This window comes from Bubalus kerabau, chromosome 8 (genome assembly GCF_029407905.1).
Source record: "Bubalus kerabau isolate K-KA32 ecotype Philippines breed swamp buffalo chromosome 8, PCC_UOA_SB_1v2, whole genome shotgun sequence".
Classification (NCBI taxonomy): Eukaryota; Metazoa; Chordata; class Mammalia; order Artiodactyla; family Bovidae; genus Bubalus; species Bubalus kerabau.
In genome coordinates, this window is record NC_073631.1 from 78,168,588 (window position 1) to 78,192,762 (window position 24,175).

Consider the following 24,175-nt stretch of genomic DNA (forward strand, 5'->3'; position numbering starts at 1 on the left):
AGCAACCTACTCCAGTATGCCTGGAGAATCCCATGGACAGAAGAGCCTGGCAGGCTACAGTCCCTGGGGTCACAAAGAATTGGACATGACTGAGAAACAGCACACATGGACTCACATAGTAGGAGCCCTGGGCCTGTGTTCTTTATATATGTTCTCTAATTCTTACAAGTGTCTTGAAAGATAATACTGCTTATTCCCTTTTATAAATCAAGGGCTTGGGCAGTCTAAATGTCATGACCAGGAACGCACAGAGTAAACGCAGAGCAAGAATCCCACCTGCAGATTCAGGGAAACTCAGTCTGAGTCCTTCTGTGGAGAATGCAGGGCAGGGGCAGTGGGTGCCAGAGGCCCCTCTTCCTTCTTGCCCCCGACAGCCCGGGATCATAAAGCGTGGGTGCAGCGGGGAGGCCCCTGGACAGCCCCCCAGAGGCCTGGCGCTGCCTTTGGGAAGATTCAAGCTCCTACAGAGTGATTGAGAAGTTTTGGCGGGTCTGACTTTGAGGGCTCACTGATTTGGTTTGTACACTTTTCCTATAGATATAAAATGTACTGGACGTTTTCCACCATAAAAAGTAACCTGCACGCATGGTAGGAAGTTTAGAAAGGAGTCTGTGGTGGGGTTTGGCTCCATCCCTCACTGCATACCCTGCGAAGCTCTGAGGGTCCATGAGACCAAGGCCTAAATGTTCCATGCCCGGCCTCACACAGAGCCGGTGTTTTGTCAGCGGCAGTCGAGTTGTTTTTAATGTGTTTATTATTATTTTAAGATTTCTAATACTAATAAAAACAGTAAGATTGGGATTACTCGTAACTCTGCAGCCAAGGGAATATCCTGCCCTGTTCCACTTCCTGCAGGCCCTTGTGGACTGTTCTCCATGTGGGGCTGGCCACGGGGCCCTACTCAAAATAATTAACGGGCACTTTGGGGCAGTGCCTGAATTTAAATCAGAAGAATTTTTGTACAGCTCATTCTTGGCTTCCCTTTTTCCCTTAATTCATTGTGCCAGTCCGTTTTCATTCAGATTGAGGGAGGAGGACTGGAGTCATGGACGCATGGACATCTGTTTCTAGACATTGCCAGCTCCCTGCCAGCTGTGAGGCTAGTGCTCTGCCCTGGCCACCCCTGGGCCTGGCGCTGTCCACCCCTTCGCTCTGGGGGGATTGAGATTCTCACGGAGCAAAGTGTCTTCTGCTGCTCACTCAGCAAAGCAAAAGGGGAATACCTGATTCCCCAGGTCTTGCCTTATTTTCTTGGCCACAGCTGGTGAAGAAATGAGATGAAAGCTGCTTATCTCTGTACTCTGACTTTCAGTGTCTGTGTTCGAGTTTCATGTAGGGCACAGGCACCGCCTGCTTGTACATGGTTGGGGCAGAGGACTTGAACTGGTATCTGTCTTATGCTCCAGCTCCCACTTCACCCACGGGCTGTTCTGCATGAGCCCAGAACATCCTAAACACGGTGACCTAGTGACTCACACGTGGGTCAGTTTTTCCCTTTCACAGCGGGAGGGGTGACATTTGCAGGTGTCCCCTAACTTGGGGCGCTCATTCTGAGGTCCTCGTGTGCGGAGCTGGGTTCAGCAGCTCCCCTCCCCGGCACCTTCAGGTCACTCACTGCCGCCATGCAGAGCATCATGACCGGCTGCCACCTCTCTGTGGACGGGGCAGGGCAGCAGGGGCGCCAGCCTACTGAGCCAGAGAACCTGGGTTTTGGTCCCATCTGCAGTTCACAGCAGCTCCCCAACCTGGGAAAGTTACTCATGCTCTTTCAGCCTCAATTCTTCATCTTTACAAAGGGAATATGCTAGAAGTCAGAGAAAATACACTTGAGTGCATACCCCGTGATTGGTGCTCTGTGACCACCAGCTGTCACTGACACCATTCCCTAACGACCCTACAGCTGCATCTAGTTCCTGCCTCTTTGACACTCACGTCCAGTTGTCTGTCTTGCAGACTTGGTTTGTTTACTGTGTTTTGTGTATCATTGCTCCCCCTAGCCTTCCCACCAGGCACTACATTAAAAGGAGGGTCCCTAGGTTCATACCAGCCTGTATCCCTGTGTCCAGTGTCCCCCATCACTTCTCGCTCTGCTTCTTCCTCTTGTGCACAGTTGGGATAAGAAGGAAGCTGGAGTCTCATGCGCTCTCAGCATAGCAGCCCAAGTTACCCCACAGGTCTCTGTCCTGGAGTGTCAACCCTGTGTTTTTTAAAAAAGCTGAAACCTGCCGATGGTGGAGTACATCAGGGCTAGAGCTGGGTCCCTCAGAGCGGCTCCAGGCCCAGTCGCCGCTGGAATGCAGTGGCTCCCGGGGCCGCAGACACAGGTCAAGCCCTCTGCGGCTCCGTTATTGTGGTCTGCCTGCAGTTTCACAGTTGGGAATACAGGGAGGCAGAGGAGGATGCAGTGGCGAGGTGCTGACCGCGAGCTCTCTTGTGCTGTTGAGTGCCCTCCCAGCTCTTTGTTGTGAGCCAGTGAGTGGTTGACTGCCGCCGCCAAGGCCGTAATTAATAATAGTGGCAGAGGGTTCCACTTTTCTCATCTGCATTGGAGGCCTAATTTTGTTTTCCTTGGCTGTCCCTGTGCATGGAGATCAGTGGTTACCCCTCTGTGTTTTGAGGTCCTGCTGTGCCTTCGTGGGCACCTTCTTGGCCCAAAGATGCTACACTTCCAGGAAGGCATGCCGGAGACCAGTTTCTGTGCTTTCTCTTTTTGTTGAGCTACATATTTAGATTTTGGCAGATCTCAGAAGGTTGAGGACAGCAGGCACCTATGTTAGATGTTCAGTTAACTAAGGATTTGTTACCCAGGCCCCTGGAAGATGCCTTGTAGGTGCTGACAGAAGCTCTGTCCTGTCTTATATGCACAGTCCATTCTTGAGTCTTGGAGACTTGTGGGTGGAGCTGTGCTCACCATTCATACTACAGATGAAATGAACAGTGAGCCCTCGAGGCAAGGTGACTCTGAGTGTGAAGAAGCCCAAAGATTCTCTAAATGACCCTTCTCTTTGCATAAAAAGGTAGGGCCTGAAGATGTTTGATTATTCAGATTTCTTTGTGGGCATTTGCTACGCAGGAGTATATGTAGAATTTTTGGATTCTAGCAGAGTCTTTGGCCCTGAGCATTCTAAGTTATGAATTTGTTTATTTGTTCAGACAAAATATAGATGTGTTCTAAGAGCCCAAAGCCCCTTTTCATCTTTGACTTACAGTCTGTCTCTCGTTTTCTCCCCACCAGTGCTGCACACGCAGGGCCCCGTGGACGGCAGTCTTTACGCCAAGGTGAGAAAGAAGAGCGCTTCAGATCCCAGTGTCCCAGGTGGGTCCCCCGCCGTCCCGGCCGCCAGCAGCCCAGACCACAGCGATCACACCCTCTCTGTCAGCAGTGACTCGGGCCACTCCACAGCCTCGGTGAGGACCGACAGGACTGAGGAGCACCTGACTCCCGGATCCAAGAGGGGCCTGAGCCCCCAGGAAAAGGCCGAGCTGGATCAGTTGCTCAGTGGCTTTGGCCTCGAGGATTCTGGAAGCCCCCTGAAGGATATGAGCGATGCTCGCAGCAAGTACAGCGGCACCCGCCACGTTGTACCGGCCCAGGTCCACGTGAACGGAGACACCACCCCCAAGGACCGAGAGACGGACATCCTGGATGACGAGATGCCCAGCCACGACCTGCACAGCGTGGACAGCATCGGGACCCTGTCCTCCTCGGAGGGCCATCCGTCAGCCCACCTGAGCCCCTTCACCTGCCACCAGAGCAGCCAGAACTCCCTCCTGTCTGATGGATTCGGCAGCACTGCCGGCGAAGATCAGCATGGTGCTCTGGCCCCAGATCTGGGGCTCGCTGCGGAGCCCCTGTTCGAGCGAGAGCGGGCTTTCGGGAGCCGCGAGCCCAAGCAGCCGCAGCCTGTGCTCAGGAAGCCCTCTGTGCCTGCCCAGACGCAGGCCTACGGGCCGAGCAGCTACTCCACGCAGACCTGGGTGCGCCAGCAGCAGATGGTGGCCGCTCACCAGTACAGCTTTGCCCCTGACGGGGAGGCCAGGCTCAGCGGCCGTGGTGCAGCAGACAGTTCTGGCCTGCTGCAGACACAGCCTAGGGTCCCGCTCACCCCCACTCGGGGGGCCAGCAGCAGAGTGGCCGTCCAGAGGGGCATAGGCCCTGGGCCACATCCTCCCGATATACAGAGACCCCCTCCTGGCAAAGCAGCCTTCAAACCCAGGATTCCAGATGTCAAAGTCGTGAATGGTGCTGGCCCAGAGCTGGGCACAGACCTGTCCCCAGGCTCACCCACCCTGGACATCGACCAGTCGATCGAACAGCTCAACAGGCTGATCTTGGAGCTGGACCCCACCTTTGAGCCCATCCCCACCCACATGAACATGTCGGGCAGCCAGGCCAACGGCCCCATTCCCCCAGATGGCATGGCAGGCGGGCTACGGGCCAGTGGCCGCCTGCAGGACACAGGAGATGGCCCTGGCAGGGCCCCAGTGAGGCAAGGTGAGCTGGGGTTTCATGGGATGCACACTTTCCTGTGTGTGTTTTATAGAATAAGGTTTTATGGAAGAGCTCTGGGCTCGTCACAGAGTCTGAAAGGGGGGAATGAGGAGGACACTTGGGGCCTTGGGCACAGTCTTGTGAGGACAGGCAAGTGACCACACTGTTCAGGTGTGGACGGTGGCCACGAGCTGGCCACACAGGGAGTAGGGAGGCTGTTCATGGGGCAGCAAGCTCGAGCTAGAGAGAGAGGGTCATGGGGTGGGTGGAGGCGGGGAGTGGGAGGAGTGATGGAGGGGTAGGTTCTGGAGAGTCGGGGCCTAGAGGCTTGGTAAGGATCCCAGCCACCACAGCAGGCTGCAGGGTCCAGCGGCAGCCCCAGCACAGCAGGGATGCGGGCCCTGAGGGCGTCCCTGTGCACCCTTCAGCCTTTGGGGCTCTGCTGCACAGGAGGCAGGCACTGTGCAGGCTCTTAGAACATGGCTTGTGCAGAGTCAGGGCCAGGCCTTCCTGCCCAGCTGTGAGACCTTGGAAGGCTGGGGGTGGCTGTAGTGGAGACAGATGACCTCTGGGTGTATGGCTGAATGGATGTGGGAGCAAGTGTTGGGTTCTAGCCTGTGATAGGCTCTCCATGTTGGAGAGGCACAGGCTGTGGGACCAGGGCGGATGCCCTGCAGGCTGTGGGCACTGGGACAGAGTGGGTCAAGGAATAGTATGTGAGGACATTGGGGGAGTGTATGTATAGAAGCTTCCACACAGAGGAGATGGGCCAAATCAGGTATCCAAACCTGAGTGCTGCTAAAGTCTGGGGAGGTTTAGGGAGGGGTGGAGCTGCAAGGACCCAGGGGTCACCTTGGGGTCGAGAGTGTGGTGACCAGTGAGACCAGGCCTCCCTGTGTTGGTATGTCGGTGTGCATCCACATCTTTGGTGTCAGCTGCTTCCCTAAGGATGCTGCCTCTAAAAGTGAAGATGGGAGGCGGGATGAAGGAAGGATTCCGTAGCTTCCTCCTAGTCCTGAGTCCAACCCCGAGGGCTGAGCCAGGGTCACTGATGGGGCAGGAGTGCTGCTCTTGCCGCTGGCATTGTTCTTGGCCCTTTCATCTTCTCAGGCCCCTCAGCTGCAAGGACAGATCCCGTCTTACAGTTGATTTTCCAGAGGTGTCAGGACGTGGCCTGCCCAAGGTCTCATAGGTGGTTCGTAGTAGAGCGGAACTCAGCCCTGTGGCTGCACACAGAGGCCCTGCCTGCTTTGCAGTCAGACAGGGTGGATTTCAGACCCAGCCAGGTCCCAGATGGCTCGGGGAACCTGAGCTTTGCAGACCTCGGTCCTGTCTAGCTGTGCGTTGGCTGACTATGTGCTTTGGGTTAAGGGTGTGGTTTCTTGGGGAACCTGAGCTTTGCAGACCTCGGTCCTGTCTAGCTATGCGTTGGCTGACTGTGTGCTTTGGGTTAAGGGTGTGGTTTCTGAATTTCTCTTCGCTCCATCTATTAAACCCTATCACATCCCCGGGGGTGGAAAGGTACAGGCAGTGCTGGTCAGCAAGCCCCTGAAGGGCACCTGGATCATAAGTGTGATGATGCTGTGACATCCGGGCTTCCCTGGTGGCTCGATGCGAAAGAATCCGCTTGCGTGCAGAAGATGCAGGTTCGAACCCACTCCAGTATTCTTGCCTGGAGAATCTTGTGGACAGAGGAGCCCGGTGGGCTACAGTCCATGGGATTGCAAAGAGTGGAACACCACTGAAGCAAACTGAGCTCGCACGCACCCTGTGACATTCATTTCCTTTCCCTGAGTACCTGGGCCCTTGGATATCAGAAGTTTGGGAGTTGGGAAAAACTGAGAGAACCTTCTGGGAATAGGTTATCAGACTTGAATATGTAGCTGTTGGAGTAGTTAATTGTAGCAATAAAACAGATGGAATGATTTGGATATATGAACTCATTTAGTCAGATACATTCAGGAGATTCTGAGTTTAAAAAAAGTTTCAGTGGGAACAAAGCTATCTGCATCCTGTCTCTTACCTCACCAAACCTACTTAAAAGGAATTTCTTGGAAAAATTAAAACCAGAAATCTTTTTTTTTTCTTTCTTGGATTAAAACCTCCTTTGAGATTTGGAAAAGGTTGGAGGTGGCTGAGTATATGAAAGAGGGAAGGATTCTAAGCTCAGGTTACCATCTGACAGCTTCCTTTAGCTCATTTGTTTTCCAGTGGATGGAACATAGTCCCAAATGACTCGTCTGTCTTTTAACAGTAGAACATAGAGCCTGGGGTTTTAGAAAGTCCCTTCATCTCCTCCATCCTTTAGATAGCTATACTTAAATTACTTGATAAACTCATCACTGTAATTACTGGAATTTTAATTTTGATTTTAGATCTTTTCTATTTCCTGGTCTTATAAAGTAGTGACATTTTTAAAATGAAGGGACTTGAATACTTCAACAGACCTGTAAAATTTCAGCGAATGTTAGGTTATTAATTATGCAAATTCAGTTGAGTGTTTATTAATCCATTCCTGTTTGTTAGGAATCTTGGGTATTTGTTAGTTTTATTCTATACTTGTAAAACTATGGTGATGTCAGGGGATGAGGTATAAATAAACATGGGCACTAATCTTCAGAGACCTTCCTGAAATATGGGCATGAGCTTCTGGTAGGACCCCTGAGCAGCGATGAATACCCGCCAGCTGGGCAGCTCGCAGCTCACAGCGTGAGGACTGGCCTTCTAACTCGGAGTTCGGCTTTCAGTTTCAGAGCGAGCTCCTGTTTGAGGACAGTGCCAAGCCGGGAAGTGCAGAGCCTTGGAGACTCGCACCACATTGATGAAAAGGATCTGGACAGTGTAGAGGGTTCTTGGAACAGTCTGCAAGCAGACTTCTGGCTTTCATTCTGGGACGTCTTGTCTTGCTAGAAATCCCATCTAAAGAATGTGCATGTCTCTAGCTTTCAGCCCTTTGAATTGAGGTGGAGAGAGAACTTCCTTCTCTCCCTGGCTGGTGTAGAGGACACTGGAACCCATTTGATTTTAATATCAAAATGTCATCTGAGTATTTACATCTTTCAATTGCAAAAAAGCTAGATCAGCCAGCAATAGAAAAAAAATTGCTAGATGGCAAGGAGAGTCAGCTAACCAACTGATGCTGAGATGTGGAACCTTTCAGAAGGTTCGGGGATGCTGCATCCTTGTGCTTTGAAGATGTTCAGATCCCCAGTGCACACATCCATCCTCTGCATGGGGGAGGCCAGGGCTGCCAAGCTGGACTGGTCCACATGTGGTTCTTGGCGCTACCACACTGAGTAGGAAGGGGACAATGAGTCTGAAAGGCTCCACGATATTTGCAGGACAATGGCTGTCACTCCACAGATGCATCGTCGCATGTCTGTGTGCCTGAGGCTCACCCTATTGATGTGGGTCAGTATCTGACCAGAGTGGCCTCATGTCTTGCATACAAATAGGAAATAGGCTGGAAAGTTCTATGACGCTGTATTTTCTACGTGAGACCCTCCTTGGCCTGCCTTGCATCTTGCCCCCAGATGCTGACTGCTGCATAGTGTGTCTTAATTCTGGCTGTAGAAAAAGGTTTGTCACAGAGACGTTAGCATCCCGGTTAGTGAAATCCTTCACTCTTGGCAGGTTGTGTCCTGATTATGGGAAAGACCACAAGGTACCTGGTGGTAGGGAGTTGGGGGTGGCATTACCTGGAACTCCCCCTGGGGATTGCCGCATGTCCTGCACGGCTCACATTGCACCAGCTCTTCAGGCAGCAGCATGTCAACCGTGGCTCTGGTTATTTCTGAGATGACAATTATATGCGAAGGCTAAGCCTTTTCTGAGAAAGTCTACCTGCAGTCAGCACAATGATAATAATGGTGAGGATGGTGGTAGGGTTAGTGATGGTAATGATAGTGATGGTGGGGAGGCTGATGGTGATGATGGTGGTGGGGGTGGTGATGGTAAGGTGATAGTGAGCACTGCCAACTCAGCACCTTCCCTGTTCTTGGTGCTGTGTCTGCATCAGCCCTGATGTTCATTCCCAATGAATAAACAGGCTTCCCTAGAAGCTCAGCTGGTAAAGAACTCGCCTGTAATGCAGGAGACTCCAGTTTGATTCCTGGGTCAGGAAGATCCCCTGGAGAAGGGTTAGGCCACTCACTCCAGTATTCTGGCCTGGAGAATTCCACAGACAGAGGAGTCTGGCAGGCTACAGTCCATGGGGTTGCAAAGAGCTGGACACAACTGAGCGACTTTCACTTTCATAGTGTATAAATAGCCTCCCTCTGTCTCACTCTGCATCCTATGGCTGAGACCTAATTCCACTCAAATTCTGCTCCCACATCAAAAAACCCCTGGAGGGCAGTGCCAGTGACTTCTTTTGTTTCCTGGCACATACTAATGTTTGTAAATAGAGCAGATGTGGTGCTGGTGGAAGTGCAGGTGACCTTCCAAGAACTCATGTGTCTTTGCTGAACTGGCTTGGAGAACTTAGCGAGGTTCATCATGGGCTGTGTAGGAAGTCAGTCCTGGCTCTGAGACAAGAGAAAGGCCCTAAAGTGGTGGAATCTCAGAAAGCCTTGGGAGGCCTTGTAAAATGGGGTGAGGTGTGGAGGCGTTTCACTCCATGCAGGTGCTCAGCGCCTCTGCGGCTCCCCTGCTCTGAGTGGATACCAGACTGTGCTTCACCACAGCCTGTCTGGGCGCTGCTGGGACTTCGCGCTGCCCCACCTGCAAGGTCACCCAGCTGCACTGCATCCCTGCTCAGAAGTGGGTTTCTTAGATCACATCCTTTAAGTGAGGGGAGATTTCAGCTGATAATACCAAGCAACAAAAGGAATGACTCAGTATGTGAAGTTTCTGATTCCACAGATGGCAGGAGGCCAGCTCTCTTTACTCATACCTACAGGCTCCTTGTTTCCTATTGTCGAGATACTTTATTCATGGCACATCAACTCCCCCACCCACAATTGTCGGCTCCTGGCCGGCCTCATGTTCGGTTCACAGATGGCACTAGGTCACTGTGCCAGCGCCCCTCTTGTGCTTCTGTGGACACAGTCATCCCTGCAGGAGTGCCCGTCCACGTCAAAGGTCTCATTTATGCTGAAGGAGAGTCACAGTGACAAGTATCAACTTCCAGTCCTTGATAGTGGAAAGCCCATCAATTTACATTATACATTAAACGCCAGCCAAAGGGAACCATTAGGAGAACCCGAGGTCCTCAGCCGTGGGTCCACACCATGAGTGCGGGACCTCCTGAGCACGGGTGGGAGCTGTGGCGGCAGGAGCTCACAGGGGTGTGACAGGAGATCCAGGGGCATCAGGGAGTAGAGAGCAAGGCCTTTCTGGGGGAAAGGTGGGTGTGGGCTGTGCAGACACTGGGGAGAGGGCCCAGGTGCACGGAGTGCAGGCGTGTTCATGGATCGGGAATCCAGGTGCACAGAGAGGGAGGAGAAGAGGGAAAAAGGGGTGAGTGTGGACACACAACACATCTGAGACAGAATGCCTGCCTTCAGTATTTCCTCTGTTCCCTGAGGCCGCAGACCCTGAGTCAGGGAAAAGTTTCCTGGGCTGACCCCAGCGTCACCTGGGGCAGCAGGACCCAGGCCTACCGTGGACCCCAGCCAGCTGCTGCAAGGCTTTGGGGGCAGCCCCTGTGCATACAGGGAAGCCGGGCTTCTCAGAACCAAGAAGGCTCCTCCAGGATCGCCTGCTTTCAAGGCACTCCTGGTTCCTCTGGTTGAACGAGGTGGAAGATGACGACCCGTCACAGAGAGGAAGCCTGAGGTCAGAGAGGGCAGGTGACTCAGACTCAGAGTTGGCCCATGGGCCCTTCCTGTGTTAGTTCTTAGGCATTTCCGGGAAGAGGGTACCGGATCAGGGTCAGAACCTGCTGCAGACTGTGTGATCTGGGGATGTATTGAGCAGAGAGTGAGGGCTCAGGGCTTTTTTCTCCACCCTTAGGCCTTTTCTCATCACCTTCCAAGACAGGATGACCATATGCCGGTCAGGGGTGGTCCTGTGTCCGGGGCAGGACCTGGCATCCCTGCAGAAGCCGGCTGCAGTTCTGTGTCCTTGGGCGGAGAGGACTTGGTAGGGCCCATCCTGGCAGAGATTCTCTGAGAAACACAAAGCGAAGCACTAACTCATTGAAACTAGGTTTTGGTTCTCTTTGGGTGGGTTTAGATGGTGGGTGCTATGCTCACAAGTCTAATGTAATCTGGATTCGGATTCACTCATGTTGTCTGAAGAGCTCTAGCAGAGTAGAGCTTAAGGAAATGTGTCTATACCTCCATACCTCTTCAGCATCTTCAGCTGAGTCACTTTTATTCAGTATTGCAAGATGAGAAAGTCAAACAGAGATCTGTTGCAGAATAGTCTGAATATGCTTAACATTGAACTGTGCACTTAAAAATGGCCAAGGTGGTAAATGTAGTGTTATGTGTTTTTAACACACAAAAAAGGTGAATACATTTTAAAGGCTAGAGTAATTTCTTAATTGACCTGCTCTGTGTACACATATATGCATCCCTTGGAGTCTGTCAAAGTCATGGCTTCTACGTGGGTGTCTGCCCGACGCTGTCTCCCCCTCCACTTGCCTCTCTTCTTCCTTCCTTCCATGCACAAGGTCCTGATCACGCAAGTCTGGAAGGGGCTTGTGGTTAGAGTTTCTGGCTGCCTGCTGTGATCACAGTCCCTGGACCCAGTTAATCTAACTCCACCTTCACACCTGCCCTCTCACTACACGCTGAAACCCCCTGTACCTTCAGCTGTCCACTAAAGCTGTTCCCAGTGAGCAAGGTGGTGAGCGTCCTTGGGTCAGCGAAGGCTTACTGGGTACCATCGGTGTCCTCATGACAGCTCTGGATGTTGTTTTCAACCTGAGCTGGAGCGTATGTTTTCAGGCTGTGTGTCATACTGACCAGTCTCAGTACAGCTGCAGGACGCCCTGGCCCTCAGGACGCACAGGAGCAGGGACCCACCAGGCACGGTGCTTCCCTCAGGGAGCCTGAGGAGGCCTGGAGCTCCATTCAGTGGCCTCCACCTCTCAGGGACTCTCTGGGTTGTCATAGGTCAGCCTAGGGTCACATCCTCTCTGAAATGCTTTCCCGACCACCATCTCTTCCGCACGTGTCCAGGCTCACCACCCATCTCCATGGAAAACACTGACCTGTGACTGTCTCTTTGCTCTTCTATCACCATCTGCCCCAGCCACCCCACGCCAGTCATGAGCTCCTGGAAAGCAGGAGAAACCAAGAATTATGGTCGCGGGGAGGAACTTCCTCCTACCCAAGCCTACCAGAGAGGAAACCAGGGTAAAGGAGATTGTGGAGTGATGGCCAGTGAACCCAGGCTGAGGGCTTCTGGTGATGTTTCTGGGAAGGACTCTTGTTTTCTATTTTGCCACAGGCAAAACTGCACTTTCTCCACCTGTGAGGTCCCATCACTGGAGGTGAGTGGTAGGCGGGGTATTCAGGTGCCATCAGCAGTCCAAAAGGAGGGTCCCACCTGGGGTTAGGACAAGCCATGACCTTTCAAATGGATGCTTTAGGACCATGAAGAGCGATGGACAAACAGATGCTCACAGGCGCACATTTGGTGATGGAGTTGGCCTGCCATGTTGCAGGGAGCTCTGCATACTTCTAATTTGGGAAAGATTTTAGAGTGAGAGATGCATGGTCCTTGCTGGAAGCTGTTGTTGCAACTACTTACTTTTGTTGCATAAAAAGCATGTTATAAATTTGAGAGTTCATGAATCAGTTCCTTTTGCTCCAGTGACCCTCACTGCACCAACAGGCGGATTTGAGTGCCCCAGGCGGTCACCCTGACGGGCGTCTCCCCACGCTCCTGAGAGGCCTGCAGGTGTGGCCTCTTCTACTGGCTCTGCACCACCTGGCCTGCAGCAGTGACTCTCAGCCCCTCAGGCCCACCATTCTGTGTTTAGAACATCTGTTATCTGATGCCAACTTTGCTCCCCTGAAATCAAAGTCACAGCTTATGTAAACTACTTAAACAAATTTTTTTAAATACATGTAACACCCTAACACTCATGTTAAAGGATAAATTTTTAGAAAAGCAATTTATTTAATTTAGTGTTCATCTTAAGGTGAAAACCCTCAGGCAGGCCAGCCTAGTGAACAAAAATCATCCCCTCAGATCTTTTTTTACTGGGGAAAAATGCATCTATTGTAAAATTTACCATTTAACCATTTAAAATGTACAATTTATGGCATTAAGTCCCTTCACAGTGTCGTATAACCATCCCTTCTATCTAGCTCCAGAGCACTTCTGAAACTTCAAAAGGAAATCTGTACTCAATGGCAGTCACCCCCATTCCCCTCTCTCCCAGCCCCTGGGAGCCCCAGTTTGTTTTCTGTCTCTGGAGATTCTCCTCCTCTGGGCATTTCACATAAATGAGATCATAGGATATGTGTCGCCTTTGCAGTCAGGCCTCTTTCATTCAGCATAAGGTTTTGCAGGCTCACTCATGTTGTAGCGCAAGGCTGAGTGATATTCAGCTGCATGGACAGCCCATACTGTGCTTATCCGGTCATCTGTGGATGGTGACCTTTTGGTGACTGCGAATAGAGCTGCTGTAAATGTTCACGTATAAGTATTCATTCAAACCCCTGGCTTCCCCGGTGGCTAAGACGGTAAAGAATCAGCCTACAATTCAGGAGACCCAGGTTCAATCCCTGGATTAGGAAGATCCCCTGGAGAAGGAAGTGGCAACCCACTCCAGTATTCTTGCCTGGAAAATTCCATGAACAGCAGAGCCTGGTAGGCTACTATCCTTGGGATCGCAAAGACTCGATCACGACTGAGCAACTGACACTTTTCATTCTTTGGGGATAATACCCAGGAGTGGAACTGCTGGACCATGTGGCAGTTCTTTGGCTAAGTTGCCAAGAAGACATCCCCTCAGATATTTGAAAGTCTGCTTTGGTGACCCCCTGGCCTCTGGTATGGATGGCTTGTTTCCAGAAGCTCTTCCTTGTGTGTGGTAGAAATAAGCTGGTCAGTACAGGTGTGACTGACACTCACATATGCCTTCACTGCGGAGAAGTGTTAACTTATGTCATCCTTGGGTAGATAGCACCAAGACCCCGCTCTTGCTCAGGATAAAGAGGTTATGGCAGCTCCAGCCAGACCTCCAGGCCTGGGAGTCACCGCTCTCTTGGCTTCTCTCTGCAAGTCTTGTGTGTTGTTTCTTCTCATGGCCCATCAGCCATTCGGGCCTAGGGCCTCATCTGCCTGCGTCACCTTCCACTGAAGATGGCCCCAAAAGTGGACAGTCCTAGTGACTGTCCTGAAGTACACTGTGGAAACATCACAGTTGCTGAAAGATGAAGTATGTGAGGAGAGGCCAGTAAGATCAAGTGATGGTAGTGGATGGAAGGAGAAGGTAAGAATAAAATAAATTCAAATAAGCAAAAAGGAACTCAAACTCGGCACCAGCCTCTGCTGATGGTGTCTTAACGGGCAGGAGTCATGCAGGGGGCCAGTAGTGGTCTTGCCTTTTGGTTGCTGTGCAACTTTTTACATCTGTGCTGTAAATTACCAGCTTACTCTGGGTAAAACATGAGCATATTGCTGAAATTTCTTATAGTAGAAGGGAATGCTTCCTAGCTTTTTGGACACAATCAGTTTCCCTTTTAAATCTGTCATTTTAGAGGAAATGCTACCACCTAACCAAGCACTTTGCTGTTCCCCAGTGGAAAGGATTTCCACTTTTGTAATCCAAATGGTAGGCGTCCTTTCCTCAGCCTCTTGGCGTTCCTTGGCTGGAGTCCGCTGGTCACATTCCTTTAAGCGCTTCTAAGTCTCTGGGGTCCGTTGGATCAGAGAGGGATCCCAGGGGGTGAGGCTGCTCCCTGAGCTCTTCAACATTATTCTGCACTCAGACTAGGAATTTCTAAAAGGCGTCACCCAACCCTTTAAGAATATACCCTGCAGCTGAATCAATTCCTATTTCAGTTTGAGGAGGGAAAAGCTCCTTACGTCATTGTTAAATCATTCTGGGAACATTTAAGCTGGGGGGAGTGTTTGGGTTTCTCGTTGTCACTTTCCCTTTGCCATTCTCTCTTTAGAGGATGCACATGTTTATTTGAATGAGCTGAAATCAGGAGGCCTCAAACTTAACTCGGGAGCCAAATAATCCAGACGAATCCTTGGTGATTGTTTTTGCTCCTAGGAAGGCGAGGGAGTTTCCAGAACCCACCGTGCAAGCCTTGATGACGCAGGCTTCATTCTTATATGATCGTATAGAGATAAATAAATAGATTAAGGGCGCTTTACCTCGCAGTGCCCCAGATAGAAGATGAAGGTCATGTTCTAGGAGGTCATGAGTTTTCATTCACTCATCAGAGCTGGCATTTGCCACCTGGCTGCACAGCACACTCACCTGGGAACTGGACAAAATGCAGGTGATGAAAGTGCCCATGCAGCTTCCGCCTCCAGAAGGTTCGGTTGGATTGGCCTGGGTCGTGTCTCAGGGGTCAGAATTATCTTAAATGTTCCCCACTTGTGAAACTCCAGTGTGAATCCAAGGTTGAGATGAGGCCTGGATCTCGAGTTTGTTTGTGTGTTGGAAACGAGAGTTTATAAAAAGTGCTGACACGTCGACCTCATTCCTGAGGGTCGAGACTTCACAGGTAAGGGGTGAGGCCCTAGAGTCAGGATTTTTAGTGTGATTTTAATGTTCAGTCACATTTGAGTATCATTGTTTCATATTCATGTTTCATCTTGGGGCTGTGGCCTAACCTTCCGGAGGCTGTTCTACTGTTGGGTAAGGCAGGAGAAATTCTACTTGGTGTAGAACTTCGACACCGATGGGTGTTCTGTGCCATGGTGCTGGGTGGTGACTCCCTGTGCTGGCCCCAATGCGGGTCCAAGCTTTATTTCAGCAGGTAGAGTGGGTCACAGCGAGAACCTCACCTCGCTGGTTCTCAAGTTCATTTTTAAAGAGGATCAGATAGTTACCCAGATAAATCTGAATCTGCCCTAGCACAGTGCAAGGAAAATCTGTGTGCTCTGAGTTACCTATGACCATGTGATTTCACTCTATTGCATAACGGAGTTGTCTGTATTTAGGTGAAGAGTAGCCATGGGGCTCCTGGCTACAGTTTTCTAGTGAGTGATCTGAGAATGTCACCTCTTGAACCTCCATTGGCTCAGTGGTAAATTGGCAACCATAGTGCCACCTTCCTAGTTAGGCTGTATTCAATCCCAGGTGCTAAGTGCTTCGCAGGCACCCCACTTCTTGGCCCCAGACCCCCACTTCTCCAGGGCTCAGTGGGTATGTCTGGGTGCCCCCATATGAGGACTGGCTCTCCTGTTCTGTCTTCAGCACCCCCAAATTTTCCTGCACTCACTCCATGCCACTTTCTTGCAGTGGCCAGTGTAAGGCTGCACTGCCCTGATCCCGGCAGGGCTCCGTCCCTGTGAGTGGCCTGGATGACCGAATGGCCAAGACTTGTTTGTCTCTCACACTCAGCAAGCTCCCACATCCCATAGTGAAGCTGAGCCCTATCCCTCAGCCTGGCCTGGACTGAGGCGATGCCGCGCAGACAGATGCACTCAGGCTCAACACGTGTTATTTCTCTGTCCTTGACTGCGGCTCCACCCATGAATAAGGTGAATCATTGAAACACTGCGATTCTCAGGCCTTCGGGAGTAGTGACAAGGGGGGCACCTGAGAACACCTGCCCCCTTTCCAGCCTGGATAGGTGGGTCCTGAGGCCTGGTGTGTATCATGTCCTATGTCAGGAGGAGAGGAGAAGGATCTGAAGACATCTGACTGCCCAGCGTAGGGACTGGCTGGAGTGGGCCGCCTCTGGTTATATGGCCACTGCAGACCATGTCATAGTGCTGCATGTTGGTGGGAAAGTGAATCCCGAGGACGAGACTGGCAGGCAGCGTTTTGTTCAGGAAGAGCTGCTCCCCACCACATCCCCCACAGAGACCCCTGGCTGAGAATGTGAGCAGGGCTTGTATGGAGACGTACAGGTCACTGGGATTGTTGGTAACCCTGTGATCCTAGGTTTGCATGGTTTCTATGCTGATTCCTATCGATTTTGTGACTTGGAGGGCAGTGGGGTCCTGGGGCCTTTTCTGCTGCCTGCACCACTGCCGAGCAGGGCAGGGGGTGGCACCGGATGCCCTTTGCCTGAGGAAGGCCCCAGGAGGGAGGAGTTTGCTGAGCCATCTGCAGGGACCCAGCCGTCGTGGGCACAGGGCTCAGTGCAGCAATTCTGTCTTGCTCTCAGTGTCTCTTCCTTCCTCTTTTTTTTGGATTTGACTTCTCTGAGGGCATGCTCAGTCGCTCAGTCATGTCCAGCTCTTTGCAACCCCATAGACTATAGCCCACCAGGCTCCTCTGTCCATGGAATTTTCCAGGCAAGCATACTAGAGTGGGTTGCCATTTCCTTCTCCAAGGGACCTTCCCAATCCAGGGACTGAACCCACGTCTCCTGAATTGTCAGAAAGATTCTTTGGACTTCTCTACTGAAGAAAAATTTGGTCATAGCCAGATTTATGAGTGGCTTCTTTACTACAGTTCTGAGTATGGGTTTGAAGCATTTCTTATTTAACTGACTAAGTGAAATGGAATCAAGGCACTCCCTGGAGAGGGTGGGCAGTCTGCCTCCAGCCGCTGGTGGATGACTCAAAGGGTGTGATCCCAAGAGGCACTCCCATCCAAACCTCTAGGACTCTAGTCCTGCTGTCTGTAAATTAGGGTAACTTGTACAACTCCTCTGAGCGTATTGGTGCAGAAAGCCACCTCCCATGGGATTGTCTCTATATCTAATGGGAGGGTCCAGCGGACTTGTCAGAATGATGTTTGTTAATCAGACACCAGGCACGTTTGTGTTTGTGGATCTTCACACAGAAACTAAACACGGGTACAGACCTCAGGAACGTTGAAGGCTGGGCTCCAGACCATTGCCATAAAGCAAATATCGCCTCAATAAAGTGACTCAGATATGTTTTTGGTTTCCGAGTGCATATGAAAGTTATATTTATACTATTTAGTTTAGTTCAGTCGCTCAGTCATGTCCGACTCTTTGTGACCCCATGGACTGCAGCATGCCAGGCCTCCTTGTCCATCACTAACTCGCAGAGCTTTCTCAAACTCATGTCCATTGAGTCAGTGATGCAATCCAACCATCTCATCCTCTGTCGTCCCCTTCTCCTCTCTCCTTCAATCTTTCCTAGCACCAGGGTCTTTTCTAGTGAGTCAGTTCTTCGCATCAGGTGACCAAAGTATTGGAGTTTCAGCTTTAGCATCAGTCCTTCCAATGAAAACCCAGGACTGATCTCCTTTAGAATGGACTGGTTGGACCTCCTTGCAGTCCAAGGGACTCTCAAGAGTCTTCTCCAACACCACAGTTCAAAAGCATCAATTCTTCGACTTTCAGCTTTCTTCACAGTCCAACTCTCACATCCATACATGACTACTGGAAAAACCATAGCTTTGGCTAGATGGACCTTTGTTGGCAAAGTAATGTCTCTGCTTTTTAATATGCTGTCGAGATCGGTCATAGCTTTTCTTCCAAGGAGCAAGCATCTTTGTAGTCTGTTAAGTATACAAGAGTGTTATGTCTAAAAAAAAAAAAAGTGTTCATACCTTAATTTAAAAATGCAAAACAAGAAAGTAATTACAATAGTAATATCAAAGGCCACTGAATACAAATTACCATCACAAATATAATAATGAAAAAGTTTCAAGTATTTTGAGAATTACCACAATGTGACGCAGAGATACAAAGTGAACCAGTGCTGTGGGAAATGATGCAATAAACGTGCTGGATGCAGAATTGACACACACCTTCCATTTGTAAAAAAAATAGTGTCAAGTGCAGTAAAATTCTGGAGCGTGCTATATGTGGAAGGGCAGGTCTCAACCCAAGACCCCATTTTCCTCGTCTGCAAAAAGACGCAGTACACCACCTTAATTTTGTGATTCTGGGATTTCCTCTGTGAGCCCGTGTGCCCAGGCCTGGCTGCTGTGGGGAGCCTGGGCTGTTGTTCGCCATTCCCCCAGCAGAGGTGGTGCACGTGGGCACATCCCGGTGCCACAGCAGCATCATGCCCCCCTTCCTTGTTTCTCCAGGGGTGTCACAGTGTGGTGGAAATGGTGCGGGGGTCCCTCCTGTCTGCACTGAGTCTGAGAGGAGGGCACGGTCTGTCGTCTGGGGAGGCCTGGCCTCTGATAACTCCGGTGCCTATATCTTTACCTCTTTAGGAAGGGTGGACACACTCGGCCGGGAGAGCGATGCCTCTGTGCAGGGCTTCCCAGGTGGCGCTAGTGGTAAAGAATCTGCCTGCAATGCAGAAGATATAAAAGACGTGGGTTTGATCCCTGGGTCGGAACATCCCCTGGAGGAGGGCATGGCAACCCACTCCAGGTTATTCTTGCCTGGAGAATCCCATGGACAGAGGAGCCTGGCGCACTATAGCCCAGGGGGTTGCAGAGAGTTAGACACGACTGAAGTGACTTAGCACACACACGTGTCATCGATAGAAAGAAACACTGCTATCCTAATAGCCTGCAGCAAGTCTCCCAAACCACCTCTGCTGAGATTCCCCAGACCCTCTCCCCATCCCCCATAAAGTGAGTCTTTGTTGGTGGGGGCACGGCTGAAGGATCTATGATGTTTCTTGCACTGGACAGTGGGGCAGTGGATGTTGACTGTTAGTGCCTGAATTTAGCTTTCCCCTGCCCAGAATTCCTCACTGTTAAGAGTCGAGCGGTCATGCTCAGGGGCCTCACTCCACCGCGCACCTCTGCAGGTGGTGTGGCCTTCAGGGCACTCTGGCCCTGACTGGGGATGAGCACACAGGGCTCGCACACATGTCTGGCATGTTCTCAGCCACCGTAGGTCACACCCAGCCCAGTCCTATCCCAGAGCCCCGGGCACCGTCCATGGCCTAGTCCTCCCCAGAAGCTGCTTCCAAAAGGAGCAGGCAGGCTGTCAGAGCTGCTGGTTGCCTGGGCTGCTTCCCTGCCTGCCCTGTGAGTCTGAGGATGCCCCCTGGGTTGCATGTCCATGCACAGCAGCCCCTGTGGCTCCCCTGAGCAACCAGTGTGGACCTGCGATAAAACACAAAGTATTTTTTGACACTTTGAAATAAAAAGTTGTACTGGTTACAGTTCTTGTATCACTATGCCTGTACACTGGGATTGAGCAAATAAGCACTTAGATGATTCATGGTGGTAACAAAGAATGGACAAAAATTTTTTCTTAAAGATGCAGCACAACATATAAAGAAGGTGACCATTTGTGTAGACAAGTGAGTATGTATACCTGTTTGTGACTTAAGAAAAGATTTCTGTGTCTCTGGTCTGAGTGGCTGTTACTTCCTCAGACTAGAGCAAGGTGCAAGCACTCTGGCCCCAAAGTTGACCACCGTTGCCTTGAGAAGAAGATGGATTACTAGGGCAGAGGCCTCAGACCAAGTCCCTGCGGCTGTTAGGCAGCCTGGGTTCTTTCAGTCTTGTTCTTTCTTGCTCACTCAGTGATGGGGAAGAAGCCTTGATCCTGGGTTCCAGCCTTTCTTTGTTCCATATGCTTCCTGAGCACCTCTGGTGGGCCGGGCAGTGTTCTTGACCTTGGGGAACCAGCCAGACACGACTCCCTGCTGGAGCTGACATTGAGAAACACAGATGGGACATGGACAGTGGTTATTCCACCCAGTAAGAGGATGGGCTTCGAAAGGGTCATGCTGGGTGAAAGAAGTCAGGCACCAAAGGACGTGGAGTGTGTGATTCCATGTACGTGAAGTGTCCGAAGTAGGCAAATCCATAGACACAGAAAGTAGATGAATGGTTGCCAGGGGTTGGAGGTCGGGGATGGGGAGTGAATGCTTAATGGGTATGGAGTATGACTTGGGTGATGAAGATGTTCTGGAACTAAAAAAATTCAAAATACAGAGTGCCTCTGAGAAGTTTTAAAGTCGGTTTTAATCGAAGGTCAGTGTTCTCCATGATGAAAGCGCCTGCAGCCCACTTGTCTCTCTCCTAACAGGGGATGAGCCACACGGTGGAAGATACCGGAAGCTGAGCCTTGAGCAGTATGATAACGAAGCTGGGGAGCAGCCCACCTTCTCCAAATGCACCTGGGGAAAGACCACCAGTTCAGAACAGACTCCAGGCCTGGCGCCTTTTCTCTCCCCAGACAACGCCAAAGAGGTATACATACCACTACCCAAAGCCTGGCCTGAGCGCTGTCCCAAGTTGCCAGTTCAGTTCCCCACCCAGCTTCGCCCCCATCTCACAAACATGGTTCCTCCCTGAAGGCAGGCCTGCTGGCTGGGTGGGATCCCCCCTCTCCCAAGAGAGCTGTGCCAGCATGCACTTGGTCATCTGTGTTCTGATCTGTAGAATGGGGATTGAGGGGCCAAGTATGCGATGAGTCGTGAGGGTAGAGGTCTCAGAGCTCCATGGGTGGACAACAGTGGCAAAGGGCAAACAGAAGTCATCTTAAAGGAACCTGAGTCCCTCACCCACTCCTGGGGTCCCTGGGAAGGAGGAGGAAGAAATATGGTCACTATGGATATGTGTCCTTCGGGGAGATCTACAGAATATTTTTGAGGAGCCATACTTAAGGCTTTTAATCAGAATTGAAGTAAGACAGGTTGGCAAACCCCCAAAGATGAACCTTTTGAAATTAGGGTTTCATTTATTCTCAAAAGTGGACAAGTTGGAACCCAGAATAGACAAGGAAAGAAAGTTGCAGAGTTAATATCTGGAATGTATCCTTCCAGCCTCTTTTCTATGCCTGCGTGTTGAATTCATTGGGTATTTTACATATCTGTAAACACATTACAGGTGACGATTCTTTCATCCTGCTTTTTTTACTTAACACTCATTTCCCTCTGCTAAATAAACTCTCTGCCATCTCCACTTATCAACTATGTAATGCTGAGCACAAAACATTTCATTCTGCCTTGACTGTTACTGAAGCTTCTTCCAGTTGTCCACGGCTGCCTCCTGTCGCCAGTCTTAGAAGAGGGCTGGCTCAGTGAGGGCCAGGAACCCCAGCTGTCTGGAGGTGGCCTTCACCTGACTTCCACTTTGCCAATTTCAGGCAGTGATCACCACGTATCCCCCAGACCTGGATGTGATCGATGGCAGGATCTTCTCTCCAACCAACAGTGGCAGTGAATCCATCTCTCCCACCCCTGCATTTCCTGTGTCTCCAGAAACGCCGTATGGTAAGAAAGAAGCAGAGCTCCCTGTGTGCAATCCCACCCCTTCAGGGTGGAGAGGGGGACAGCTCCTCACTCTGCCTTCTTTTCCAGGGACAACAAGCCCACGTTACTCTCCATTCAGCCCATCCGTGCCACAGATGGGCAGCCCCAGTGCTCTGTATAAAGGAGCTCATGGTAAGACACCCACCTCCTTTCCTCTGCTGTGGACGTCCACTCATGGAGAAATATTTCTACGTGTGTCACACCTAAGAAGTGTGGTTCTGGCCGGGGAAGATGCAGGGACACAGCATGCAGCCTGCTGGGGGCAGGAGTGGTGCTGACTCTGTTTCCTTCTGTTCACTCAACACTTTCAGGTGTTGATGGGTTGGGTCCTGGTGTTCTCAGCAGCCGAACATCAAAGCTTTTCAGCTTCTTGTAGCATTACTTAGAGTTGAAAGAAGAAACGGAAACACCCGACCCACCCTTTTCAGAGAAAGTCAGGGCTACTTTCAGAGAGCAGTGAGCTCCCCACTCTGAAAGACACGGCTGCCCTCGCCCCTCGCCTGCTACGAGGTGTCCCGTCTTTTATGTTCACAGAGCCCTGTCCTGACTCCTTACGTCCTTGGCCACCATCCTGAATCTCCCCAGTTGAGTGGCCACTTCGGATTTGTCTGCTGCACCCTGCCCCCACTCCACCCAGCACTTTACATACTTGTGGGGTCTAGTTAGCCTGTGCACCGACCCTGGGAAGGGAGCGCTAACACAGTGGTGGTGGGTTACTCAGCGCCCCTTCCTGGTATGGACGTTCTCCAGCTCCCTTGAGAGTCCAGGACATCATAGCCCTGGGCAGGTGGAGGGGGGATGTAGCCCAAGCTGAACTTACATTTTAGAATCGCTGTTCTCTGTAAGTGGGGATTCCTGCTGTTCTGCCCTGGGGAAGGTGAGTGAGGGTTCCCTTTGCTGCTCATCAGATGCGCTTTGGTGGGAGGGGGAAGCAGACTTTGTATTTAAATACCGTCTTTTATGCAGAGGAAGTTGTAGTGATGACAGCTAGCTCCATTTTCCCTCTTTCTCCAGAGAACACAAGATCTATTTATCGTTTAATAGAAGGGCCACTTTTCTTCCAAAGTTTCCTTTATGGTTTTAGGTTGCTTCCATGTCTTGGCTCTTGTAAACAGTGCTGCAATGAACATTGGGGTGCATGTGTCCTTTTGGATCTTGTTTTTCTTTCGGATATATGCTCAGGAGTGGGATCAGGGTCACGTGCAGGGTCACGTGGCTGAGGAGCTATTTAATCTTAACACCTTCTCAGTCATCCATATTTTCATGTTGGCAATCCTTGAGGACGTTGCCCAGGAAGAGCTCAGAGACATACACGCAGCACTGACTGGGGGTCCCATGTGCCCTGTAGTGTGTGAGGGGTATGGCTAACCCCTGAGACACAATGATGTGGTGCTGGCTCCCATGTAGGGACTATATTCAACCCTCTTCTTTACAACAGGGTTTATTTTTCAGTCTTGTAGTGATCTGTGATGGGGAAGAGCCCTGGACAGAATGGTGGCACTCTGCCAATTTTTATTGGTGGTTTACCTGGTGAGGAGGTCTGAGGGTTTGAAGGGTGAGTAGGTTTAAGTAGGAGTTAACTAGGTGAATGGAGAGGGGCATTTGGAATGGAGAAATAGCAGGCACAGGCCCTGTGGCAGAGGGTCCTTCAGACCAGGAGAGGATGGAGACAGGGGTCTGCAGGGCACTGGAGGTATGAGCGGAGGCCCAGCCACAGCTGTTCTCTGTAGCTATGGAGGGTAGTGGTATGGCCTCTGCAAGCAGTGCTAGTCATTAACAAGGCTTGAGACAGGGAGGCAACTGCTCGGGCTTCTGTTTTCATGTATTGATCCATCTGCTGTATGCAGAACAGCAGTTGGAATAGGCAGTGGGGTGGAGCAGCTCTGACAAAAATGCTTTCAGAAATGATGGAGAAAAGTGTGTTGGATTTGTGGGAGATTCACAGGTCAGGTAGTGTAATCAACTGACCCTATCAGAATGGATTTGAGCTTTGATGACTATTTCTGATTTTGTTGCTATTAAGATGTCAATTATGTCCTTTGTTAGTATGCAGCTAGTGTAACACTAACTACATAAAATTCCTGTGTGTGTGTTATTCCATCAGCCTGAACTTAGTACCAGGTTAGTCAGTATAAAGGCTTCCCAGGTGGTGCAATGGTAAAGAATCTACCTGAAATGCTGGAGACATGAGTTCAGTCCCTGGGTTGGGAAGACTCCGTGGAGAAAGGAATGGCTACTCACCCCAATATTCTTGCCTGAAGAATTCCATAGAGGAGCCTGGCAGGCTGCAGTCCATGGGGTCACAAGGAGTCAGACATGACTGAGCGACCAGCACTAGTCAGCATAAACCCAACTGTGTCAACTTATTTCCCAGACAGCCAGCAGACAAGTGTCAGGGAGAAACAGCAGGACACAAATTAAAGGTGGTAGAGA

The 24,175-nt window shown here is 50.8% G+C and overlaps 1 protein-coding gene across 6 annotated transcripts in view; it reads left to right on the forward strand.

Annotated features, from left to right (window-relative positions):
* The window catches only part of TNS3 (tensin 3), a 223,066-nt gene that overhangs the window by 153,218 nt on the left and 45,673 nt on the right, over positions 1 to 24,175 (forward strand). For all 6 annotated transcript variants that reach the window (XM_055590657.1, XM_055590659.1, XM_055590655.1 and 3 more), the window contains 4 exons: positions 3,236 to 4,495; positions 20,515 to 20,678; positions 21,577 to 21,703; positions 21,791 to 21,874. In XM_055590657.1, coding sequence (XP_055446632.1) covers positions 3,236 to 4,495; positions 20,515 to 20,678; positions 21,577 to 21,703; positions 21,791 to 21,874 — 1,635 coding nt within the window. The remainder of the gene's footprint in view (positions 1 to 3,235; positions 4,496 to 20,514; positions 20,679 to 21,576; positions 21,704 to 21,790; positions 21,875 to 24,175) is intronic.